This window comes from Alligator sinensis, unplaced genomic scaffold (genome assembly GCF_000455745.1).
Source record: "Alligator sinensis unplaced genomic scaffold, ASM45574v1 scaffold1825_1, whole genome shotgun sequence".
Taxonomy (NCBI): Eukaryota; Metazoa; Chordata; order Crocodylia; family Alligatoridae; genus Alligator; species Alligator sinensis.
The window spans coordinates 99,477-111,080 of NW_005843333.1; the positions used below are offsets into that span (position 1 = coordinate 99,477).

The window sequence follows — 11,604 nt, forward strand, 5'->3', positions numbered from 1 at the left end:
ACTAAGCTGGAGAGAAAATAGACTCTATGATCTCCCACAGTTCAGGAAACTTCAGTCTTATGAAGAGCAAATCAGTTGTCTCCCACTGTGCTTTTATTGTCTTAGCAAAATGTGTGTTATCTTAAAGCTTATTTTAAAAGGAAAGCCCAAAGAGAGAACAGAGCTCCAAAATCCACGTGTATAGCTCCCCCTTCTCCTCCCCTTTAGGAGCTAAAAATATATTTTAATCAACCGTACCATTTTCAGAAACTTGTCTCTCGCATTTTACTCAGCAGCAAAAAGCTAGCCCTTTGAGTGTGAAGCTCCAGTAATTCAATCAGATTCCTCTCTCTGCAAATACCACTTCTTTTCTGTAGAAGTCTGCTTAAAGGAGGGGAAATGTCCTGTCACTGCTTCCAGCTAGACTGTACAAAACACTAAAAGCTCATGTGAAGAAAAGTCTGAGGGAGATGTCTGGAGCATTGTAGTAGGTCTTTATCCTCCTCTAGATTATGGACCATTTTTAACGAATCATCCCTTACAGTTTGAGGGGGAACAGTTCATTTGTTCGCAGGAAGCTGCTGGCTGTACTCATCGAGCGTATGGCTGGTGGAAGGAGATGTCTGTTGTTGGCATTTCGGTTGCTACGTATCTGCAAAATCACATAAATCCAAAAACTGGAGCTAACTTCTTTCCCCAGCGGTTGTTAATTTGGAGCAGAGATCAAAACTGCAGGTCGACTTGTTAGCAAGTAAAATATGTATAAGTTTGACCCGCTTCCAAACCCCTTCCTGCGTCCTCCTCCCCACTACCAGCTCCCCTAGCCCCTCCCCTACCCCGAAAAAAAGATTTAAAGACATCCTAATCTTTTAGAGTACATGAGCTGGCAAAAGATATTGATCTATCGGATTTAGTAAACTTCACAGCCAAGAAATACATCACCAAAATGGGCTCTTAATCTCAGGAGGTGCAGTTAATTTCATACTCTGCAAGTGTGCGGGGCTGCGGAGGAGCGTCATTTGAAAACTGGGATATAAATGACAGTTTACTTGGAAACGAATGATTTATCAGCCCTGTGAGTTAAGCCAAATAACTGTAAGAGACTTATAGATCATGGCTGTTTCACATTTCAAATAAATCCTGCCGTTCGAATGGCAAATGACCATTCCTGTAATATAAATAATATTTCAGTAAATATTGGGGGACATATTTCTTTTGCCTGGACCCTTTTTTTTTTTTTTAATTAATGGAAGAAACGGACTGACAATCCCACCGGGGTTTTTCACTCCGAGTACAAACCGACAAGCACCTTTGCAGCAGGGCAGATGCCCAGGGACATGCATAAGTCTGAGGCTGTGGTACTGCCGAAAGGCCCATATGTCAGCATTAGGGATAAATACAGACAGTCAAACAGCCCGAGACTGAATCGATTTGGTCTTCTCAGGTTAGTCTAAGTCGCGTAGATAGAACCGAGAAGCAAGTGAACAGGCTTTTGATTCTGGAAATGCAGCCACGTGCCTGCAGTGGTCCAAGCCAGAAGCCCAGGGGCGCTAGAGCATGCCTCCCTGCTGAGCTGGGCAGAGGCGCTAGAGCATGCCTCCCTGCTGAGCTGGGGCAGATAGCTTGGGCCCAGACTAGCCCACCCACCCAGTGAGGGGGGGTGGGAGGGATGCAAAGCATCCTGGGATGCTGAGGGACTGTGAGGTAACTTGCATCTGGAGGGGATCTGGGACAGAAGTTCAGTAAACTGATTTAACCTAACTCAGTTAAGTCTGATACTGCGTCCATCCAGGTTCATCTTAAACCGGTTTGGGCCATTTTGAAAGCAGTTTAAGTGTACTGAACTCTGTTGTGTTCCAGATTTGAACCAGTTTCCAATCACTGATACCGGTGTATGTGTCATTGCTGTATCTAGCCCAGGTGTTTTGAACAGTATAGCTCCATTCTCATTCCCATGCCCATCTCTTCTGTTTCAGACTAACCTGGAGGAAGGGGGGAAGCAACCGTTCGAAGTGGCCGTGCAATCTACAGAGGCCCAGAAGGACCAGGAAAAGACGCCCAAAGTGCCTTCGCAGCAGCATACCACAGACTTCCAGGCACAGGACTCCCAAGAGGGGCCTCCAAGTCCCCTGAGCGAAGCCTCTAGCGGTTACTTTTCTCACAGCGTTTCGACAGCCACCCTTTCCGAGGCGCTCGCTGCAGGGAGCGATGTAATCATTCAGGCGGGTGGTCAGACACCGACAGCGAGTGACCTGTCACCTCCCGTCCCCATCGCTCCAGCGACGACTGCTGCTGCTGACGTGCCAGGGCAGACGGACACCGCAAACTGTCCCGCTGTTAAGAGAGAGACTGTAGCCACTTCCCAGCTGAAAACTGCCCATGTAAAGTCTAAGGACAATAACGAAGTGAACGGTAAAGATGGCCTAAAATCCAAATCCTTAGTCTCGCCTGTGACTCAGAGCGAACAGCCGAATGATGCCTCCTTACCCACCGATGCAAAAACCTACTTTTCTACCTCCACCCCAAAGAAGGAGCTGTTGCCCAAACAGCCAGTGACTTCACCAGCTGTGGAGTCAGTGGGGCAAGCTACCAGGAGAAAGGACCAGGCAAAGCCAGCCCCCGTTTCAGAAGCGGGAGGCACCAGACCACAGCTGCAGCCCGACCTCTCGTCCCAGCCCAGCACCATGGCTTCTCCATTCAAAATCCAGAAAGTCAGGACATCTGAGCTGAAGTCATTCAGCAGCATGCTGGGGGGAGACTCGGCTTGCTTGTTGAGCCCAGAGGAGCAGAAGGAGGGAGAGACGAGCACGCCAGCTTCTCAAGGGTCAAGCCACAATGGTGCAGAGCTGGCAGATGAAAAACTGGAAGTGACTTCTGATTCTGAAGATGCCAATGAAATCCCAGATTGGCTGAAAGAGGGGGAATATGTCACGGTCGGCACAAATAAGACGGGCACCGTTCGATACGTTGGCCCAACTGACTTTCAAGAGGGAATGTGGGTTGGTGTGGAACTAGATTTGCCTTCAGGTAAGATGCACTCCGTGGCAGGTTGCGACATACTCCATGTTTAACAGCCCGCGATCACCCTTCGTTATAGGAGGTCCCACAATGGGCAAATAAGTTGCATTCTGGGGCTCTTTGAGGGATCAGTCGTCTGCATTTCTTCTCTTCGTGTTAGCTCTTCCAGGCAGACAGCTGTAGCTGGGGCAAGCATGCCCCTGCCTACTTAGTCGTCTTCTGCTCTGACCTTGCAGCCCCCCTCTTTTCAAACTTCCACCGGCTGCTTGTTCATAGATATTAGGGTCGGAAGGGACCTCAGCAGATCATTGAGTCCGACCCCCTGCCCCAGGCAGGAAAGAGCACGGAGTCAGATGACGCCAGCCCAAGTGCTTGTCCAGTCTCCTCGTAAAGACCCCCAAGGTAGGGGAGAGCACCACCTCCCTTGGAAGCCCATTGCAGACTTCTGTTTCAGTGAGCACGTCCACATGAGACGTTTACTGCAGAGCTGACTAATTAGCTCTGTAGTAAAGCCTCAGCGTCTACACGTGCGGCCCTATTAGGCCGCAATAAACTATGCTGCCATGGGGTAGCACTTGTAAACACAAGTACTACCCTACAGCAGCATTATTTAGTGCACCACAGCACATGTGTAGATGCTGATGGAGCTGGCTGGGGCCCGAGGGTGCTTCAGTGCCTGCTTGCTGGCTAGCCCCACACTGGATCACCCTCATAGCCCAGCCAGCCCCGCTGCAGCACATTGAGCCGGAGCAGAGCGACCCCAGGCTGGCAGGCTGCCCCCACAGGGCTGCCAGCCGGGGCTGCTCCGACCTGGCTCAGTGTGCTGCTGTCCCAGATGCACGTTCAAATGCAGCGCCCGGGAGCAATAAACTCTGGCATGAACTGCACTGGAGTTCATTGTGTCGTACTAATAGCATGTGTAGACGCGCCCAGTGAATTGTATTTGAACAGCTAATCCTCCCCCTTGCTTCCAAAGCCCAACAATAAGTCTATAAGCATATGAAGCATGTCAACCCCATGGAGGAGACAGATGTAGTAAAGCCCAAAAGTGCACATGAGCAAAGGACCATTTAAAATAAATAGAAGATGACGTGTCCTGAGTAACAGACAGTCTGTGAGACAGGATCTCCCAACTGAACTGCAAAGCGCCCGGTAGCTGTGGGGGATAGCCCTCTTCCTTGGATCTCTTGAGAGTATTTTAACAACTTTCACAGCAGCAGGACATGGTAACCAAAGTTGTCCTCCGGCTTGACATGTGGCAGGTTAGGGTGCTCTGCCTTTAGCTGTGCGACGAGGCTGCCTGTATGGTTTCAGTAATCAGTTAGACAAGGATTTGCATGGGGTGGCATGGATAGGATCCTACCTGATGACTTCCAGATCACTTCTCTATCGTTCAACTCAAAGGCAAGCTTGCTGGTTCAGTAATCGGTTAGACACGGATTTGCATGGGGGTGGCGTGGATAGGATCCTACCTGATGACTTCCAGATCACTTCTCTATCGTTCAACTCAAAGGCAAGCTTGCTGGTGAAGGTAAGTTGCTGCTCCTGCTGGAGCCCGGTCATGTCTGGAGCAGATCCGGGCTGGCTGGTGTGGAAGTGAGATTGAGGGGCTCGGCCTGAGCTCTGCGAAGGACGAATGGGTGCCATGGTGGCGTAGTCTTTGCTAGCGCTCCCAGAGCTTAGAAACTCATTCCCCTTAGGACCGTGGCAGCCCCAAATCATTAACAGTTCGCTGTGTGGAAAGGGCGCCTATCTTCTCTCCCCTGTGCATGGGCACCCAGGCCCTTGGATGGATGGATGTCCCTTCTAGAGGTGGTTAAATACAGTTGGACCAGCCTTCCTCTGTTTTAGTTTCTCAACATCTCTCCTTTCCATCCGTTGTCACTCGTGTTGCTGGCACCCCGTCTCCCTTTGAACATGAGTGGGCTAACACAGGTCTTTCTCCACGAGATTTTCTGGGTGGTTTTTCTTCAAAGATGAGATGAGGCAAAAAATCCCAGTCTTCCCCCATCACACGGAGGCCTCTCAGCAAAGCAGTATTTGCTCTAAAAGTATCCAAAGATTTTCACCTTTGCAATAAGCCACAGCCTTGCCCTGTCCAGATTGATGCTGGGTAAAAACTAAACCAGATAAAGTGCTCTCAGATTACGCTGCTGAAAGACACTAAAAGCTTACGTGTCCTGAGGAGCAGTCTGCGGCTCTGACCTCTCTCCAGTTCCAGCCCGAGCTCTCCGTCCTGAAAGAGTCTTTGTCCTCACTTCATTTTTCTTTTCTTTTTTCTTTTTTAAGCCCTTTTGCAGGCTCGTTTCTGTAGATTGGGAAGTTCACCTCCCTCCCCATGCCCTCTGGGTCTTGTACGCTATTCACATTTCTGGTGAATGCCCACCCAGCTCTCAAAGGAAGAGATCGCTCTGATGGTTACGCTGTTGGTTCGTGGATCACGCAGCCCCTTCCGTTTGGGGAAAGCCGAATCCACGCAGAAACGGGCATGGGGATGAAGAAATAACTTCCAAGTTGCCAGACTCTCAAAACAGTTTTTCTGAAGGAAGTTCACGTCTCTGCCATAAATTTTAGGTTAGGGAATAGGGAGGAAGCATAACTTGCCACAGCAAAGCCTAGCCTGAGCCATCGGTATACAGCGTCCGTGGCCCTTTGGTGGCCAGGGGACGGCGTCACCGAGGACGGGAGAGCATCAGCCAAACAAAAATGAACCCATGGCTACCTACAAAGATCTGCTATAGTTTGTGGCGGTTGAAATTTGTCTCCTTATGGTGCCCAGGGCACAGTGCCTTTTGAGACCGAATTAAACGCGCTGTTGAGTGGGAAAATGGAAGTGGGAAGGATGAGGATGGCACCAAGCATGCTAAAGGCAAATAGCCTGATGTTGGGAGGTGCTAGCAGGATGGCCACTGCAGCTCCCATTGGCTTCGGTCTGTTGTTGACTCCGAAGATCAGGCCAAAACGCTATTTAAAATAGCTTCTTTCCCCTCCCTCCAGATGTTTCGTCTGTCGCTGGTTAACTGCACTGAATATTTAACATCTTGGCTGAGTACAAAGAACTCCCTTGAATCGGTGGCGGAGGGGAGAGCAAAGCGAATCGTTCCACTTGCTTCCATGTTAATTGTCTCCATAAAACAGCCACCTGGCATTCGTTTCTGCCTGATATCTCTGTAGTTGCATTTGCCGGCTTTCAGGAACGTGAGCCATGAAACCAGAAGGTTCTTCCTGGATCATCGAGTCCAGGCTCCTCCTGTCTTAGGCAGCCATGTAAATACATCTCGTTAAAAAAGTGACTCAGGTTAGTCGTTTTAAACAGCTTGGGTTTCCTGCCTCCCACGACTATTGGAAGACTCTTCGATTGCATCTTCTTCTGATTTCCAGCCCGTATTTATTCTTATCCAGTTTATGCCCGTTTGTTCTTGGGCCAACATCATCTTTTAACTTAAATAGCTCTCTCCCCCCCTTGGCATTTCACCCCTCCGTGTTTTTATAGAGAATCTCCCTCCTTGGAGGTTTTTAAATCCCAGCTCGACAAAGCCTTGGCTGGGATGCTCTAGTTGGGAAGGGTCTTGCTTTGAGCAGGGAGTCGGACTAGATGACCCCCAAGGTCCTTTACATCCCTCATTTTCTATGATTCTATTATTCTCTGTATTCATTTTGCTGGATTAAATGAGCCACGCTCTTCTGGTCTCGTCCTGTACAATAGGTGTCCTGATACTCCCTCTATTTCTGTTTTGTACCTGTTCTGGATAAAATGACTCAAATTCTTCTTTCGTGGGATGGGGGTGACCAGAGCTGAACGATGCTCCAGGAGGTCTCATCAACACCTCGTACCTCATTCATAGGCATGAATATTTCCCTATCTCCTTGAACACCTCAGCTGATAGATCCAAGGATTGCGTCCGTTTTTCACAGCCACGTCGCATTAGTGACTCACCGTCATCTCGTGATAGACTAATATGCCTAAATCTGTTTTCTCCCTCTGTCCTTTCCAACCGCTGAGCTCCCAGCTTATAGCTGAAATTTTTATTAGTCCCTAAGTGCATTACCTTGCGCTCTGTACTTTTAGCGTGTCGTCTTGTGCCAAGACCTTTCATTTCCTGCCGCCCAATAATTTCCCTTTCAGCACGACGTGTTGCTGTCTCCCCATTAGCACCTTCTTCACCTGTGTCTCAGTTCATGTGCCAGTCCTCATCTTCTCCAGCCTAACTAATATTTTTCATATGTGTTGCCTTATAAAATGCTTTCCTGAATTCCCGAGAGATTAGATCGACCGCATCTTGTCTTGCTCAGAAAAGCAGTTTGCTCATGAGAGAGAGCTGAAGCTAGCTGCTCACAATCTACCTTTGTAAATCCAAGTTGCATTTTATCCCGCTTTTTCCTCCTTATCTTTAATTGTTCTTTCCTTCAAAATTTGTCCTAAAGTCTTGCCTAACTGTAACTCTCAAAATGTTGAAGTGCCACGGTCGGTTGATTCGCTTATCAAGTCCTTTCCGATGACTGTCAAGATAGTACACATCACAACACGCCGTCCCCTGGGGATTCCCAGAAATGAAATAATTAGCAAATATGGGGTAAACTCCATTTTTTATAGCAAATGGGGCGTAAGTGCTATCCTAGGTCAGACCAGTGGTCCTTCTAGCCCGGTCCTTCTCCGACAGTGGTAGCAGTAGATACGTTAGAGGGAGGATTGCGTGGGATGTTTCTAGAGCAGCAATCAGCAACCTTTTTGTCTTTTTTAACTCTGGGCCGAAATGACCCAGTTCGGGGTCAGAGGAAGGCAGATGCTAGGACCCGGCCACCCCCTATTCCCTTTGCCTCTCCCCCGCTCCCCGTTCCCTTTGCCCACACCATTCATGGCTGTATAGGCCTTTTTTCATATCCCCCCGTACCCTCTTTTTCCAAACTGAAGAGCCCTAACATTTTTTAGCCTCTCCTGGTATGGCAGCTCCCTGCCCCTGACCACCTTGGTTGCCCTTCTGGGTACCGTTTCCTGTTCCCCTACACCCCTCTTGAGCTCTGGAGACCACCGTATTCGAGATGGGGATTTGTATAGTGGCACGACAGTGGTTTCCTTTTCGATTCCCTTAATGACGCCCAATGTTTTATCAGCTCTTCTTGGTCACCGCTGCACGCAAACGTTGTCGGAGAACTGTCTGCAACCTTCTCACCCTCTGCAACCTTTTCCTCTCATTGTTGTTCTAGGTAAGAACGACGGCTCCATTGGGGGAAAGCAGTACTTCAAGTGCAACCCAGGCTATGGGCTCCTCGTGAAACCAAGCAGAGTGAAAAAAGCCACGGGAGCAGCCAGGCGGCGGAGCGCTGGTCTGAGGCTGCAAGGGGGAGCGACGTCGGAGAACCGCAAGAGCGGCAATTTCTCGGGTTCGACCTCCAACCTGGCTGCCCTGACGGCCCTGGCCAAGTCGGAAGCAGCACCTGCCCTTCGACCAGAGAAGATGCAGAAGAATACAGAGAACAGGAAATCTTGGGCTAACTGAAAGACGACCGCAGGCCACACAGCCTCGGGCAAAACGGCACACGGACAACGGGCTCGACTCGGCTACGCTGGCAGTGCGAAACCAGCCTTGGTAACCTTCTCGTTTGTGGCAAACACTAATGGAGGGAATTACCGTTCCCTGCTTGGGTGCTTGACCTGCTAAATCTTTGCCTGGTCATGGTGATCAATCTACATGTTTAAGCTCCTTGCGTGAATTATGACACTTCGGCGTGTGGCTTATTTCAAACAATGAAAGTTTGTATGTGTGTGTTTGCACGTGTATGTGTGTGTGTAAACAGTGCCGCTGATCGGCCCGTCACAAAGCAAAGGGCAAAATGAGTTATTCGAAGTAGCGAGCGAGTTTCCAGCAGCTATAAAATATCGATCAGGCTTATTTACCCAGCTATAACATGATACCATACTGCTTGAAACGAGGTTGGCCGTTCAAAATGCAGCATGCAGGGCTCCATCTTCCAGCGCTGGAAGAGCTAAGCCTTTAATTCTAATCCCACCTTCTCGGTGACTTTTGATCCCGTTTTCAAATGCATGTTCAAGTGTCGTTAAATAGGCGTAAACTAGCTAGCATTTTTGCTACATGACAGAATCTCTTTGCCCCTCCCTCCCTGTCCAGGGGCGCTCTGGGATCTTGCTTTCCTTGTTTCTCTAGTTTTACCCCTTGGATATTTGCAAAGACATCAGCGTGCTCTCGGGCGCCTCGATGTTTGGGAAAGCTGGTCCCGATTCTGTCTGTACTGATCTACTAGTGACATGCTGCCCACCCCATAAGACAGGCTGGGCTCCCTGCACAGCTTTATAATGTTGGAGAATTATTGCTCTCTAACTACATGACCCAGTGGTATTTATTTTTATTTATTTTTATTTTTTTTAAGAGAATAAAATACTTGCGCTTTACAATCATCGGTCGCCAGTCGTTGCACAGAGGAGCTCTACTTACTTCTGTCTACAGTCGCCTTCTCCCTCACCATTGATTTGTTCCTAAAATCAGTTTTTTGACATGTTCTGCCTCGAAATGAATAACTGAAGTGGTGGGGGGGAAGGTGAGGGGCAAGGGGAGAGCGTGTTAGGACTGGCTTTCATTCTTTAAACTTGAATTTATTTTTAATCACTTTTCTTGGTATTTAACTTCCCGTGGTGTGTATATATATATTTTTCTAATCAATTCGGTAAAGTTTAAAACCCCGTAAGATTGAAATATTCCCAGCTGCTTATGTTTTGTTTGTAAACCGGACGTCTCGAGCAACAGATGTCCGTAATCCTCTGCAAGGAAGGTTCAGGATTCAAGACTGATGATTAAACCTTAATGCGGACGTATCCAGCCTCTGTCCAAGCCGCACATGTGTGCCTAAGTGCCTTAGCCATCTGGTTCGGGGGTCCAAGGGCAAGAGACATTGTCATCACATCAGAGGAGGTAAGAGATGCTTAGCGAAGGAGACGATTATGCTGATTGACTGTAATTAATATAATTTATGCAGAAGGAATAAAATTAAAATAGAAACTAATCAGTCGTTGAAATTTAAAAAAAAAAAAAAAGGAATGGGTCAGAATACAGCACTCAGATTCGTAGGACTGTCAAGCATCCCAACTTTCCTTGTGGGTTTTTTTAATTATTATTATTTTAACTAGTCCCATGATTGGAAGGCAGTGTCGTGACCAGTCGAATCCCTTTCTGACGCCTAAGATTTGCCTTTTGGAAAGACTTTCAGATGACTTTTTAGCAGGTCTGGTTGGCTGCTTTCACCAAGCCCGAGTGAAAGGATCAGGTGTGGGGGTGGGGGGGTCAGTATTTCACAGTTTATTTTCCCTGCCATCCATTCCAGCGTAGCCCATGTTCACACTCATCACGTGCACACTCCATCATGTGTACGGACATGATTAAATGTTTTCAGGAGCAGGCTGGAGGCTAGAAAGTCTGGCAGCTTCCAGGAGCTTGCCTTGGTTATCCTAACTAGTTATGGACAGGATATTGGTTTCCCTAATCGTAGAAAATTGGGGTTGGAAGGGAACTCAGGAGGTCATCTGAGATGATTTGGGCGCTATCCAATATTGCGTGCTATAGAGTAGCAGGGTAGGGCTAACAGTGTTCATGGAAAATAATCCCTGTCTTTTCTGAGATAAATTGTGCTGTTGCTCTTATATTTCTGCCGAAATTAGACTAGGCCTTCCCTTCATTAGGAAAGCACAGAAATCGTGGTGCTGTGTTTAATGAAGCAACGCAGGGGCCTCATTACATGGTCAGGGTGGAGTCCCAGCTCCAGTGAAAACCTCTTACCAGCATTTCAGTGTCTCTCAATTTTCATCGCACAGGGCACGTCTACACGTTCATTAATGCGCCATAATTACAGCGCAGTAGCTTAGCACATCTAACAACAGGTGCTAACTGAACGCGTCATAATCAGCGCTACTGCGCATTAATGCAAACGAATGCTTTTTTGTGATGCTTAATGCTCAGTGGACTAATCTACTGCACATTAGCTCGGTTTTTGCCAGCTAGAATTAGTCCAGTGCTCATTCAGCATCTCGTGTAGACGCGCCCACAGACACTTCAGTGCATTTTTAACTAACCCTCCGCTCCGACTCCATCCCAACCCTTCCCAATTGAATTGCAGTTTTTCTTACATATCATTTCAGTCTGTGCCCCTGGTGTTTTAAACTCAAAAAACGCCCCCCAAATAAACCCCCCAAAACCCCTACCCTGGCATGCTCTTACCAGAAGCTCTCAAACTCCATTATCTTCCTCATATCGACATGCCTAAAGATGCTTCTTAAATCTCATTACAGTGAGTATGCAGGTCCCTTTTATTCAAAGCAGTTTGAGGTCAGGTTGCTGTCCTCTGGTATCGCATTTGCCAGCCAGACCCAAGACAATTAGTTAAAAGTTCACGAAAGCAATACTAATAATAAAAAAAAAAAATCCTTCTGGAAAAAATCCTGGAGAAACTTTAGGCCTGCGTTGGCAGCAGCTTGGCTTTTTAGCTAGAACAGTCCAGCAGCTGAGACCGGTGCATCTCTAACGATGCACTTTTCTTTGCAAGATTTTTTTTCACGCACTTTACGCAGGAAAACGTTTTGACTCCTGTATTAAAAACCCC

General features: G+C 48.0%; 1 protein-coding gene across 1 annotated transcript in view; it reads left to right on the top strand.

Moving 5' to 3' along the window:
- Positions 1-8,977, top strand: part of KIF13B (kinesin family member 13B) — a 102,416-nt gene extending 93,439 nt beyond the window's left edge. Inside the window, exons 39-40 of the mRNA XM_025194882.1 lie at positions 1,956-3,006; positions 8,203-8,977. Of these exons, the coding sequence (XP_025050667.1) occupies positions 1,956-3,006; positions 8,203-8,495 (1,344 nt within the window). The 3' untranslated portion in view covers positions 8,496-8,977. The remainder of the gene's footprint in view (positions 1-1,955; positions 3,007-8,202) is intronic.
- Positions 8,978-11,604: the final 2,627 nt, after the last annotated feature.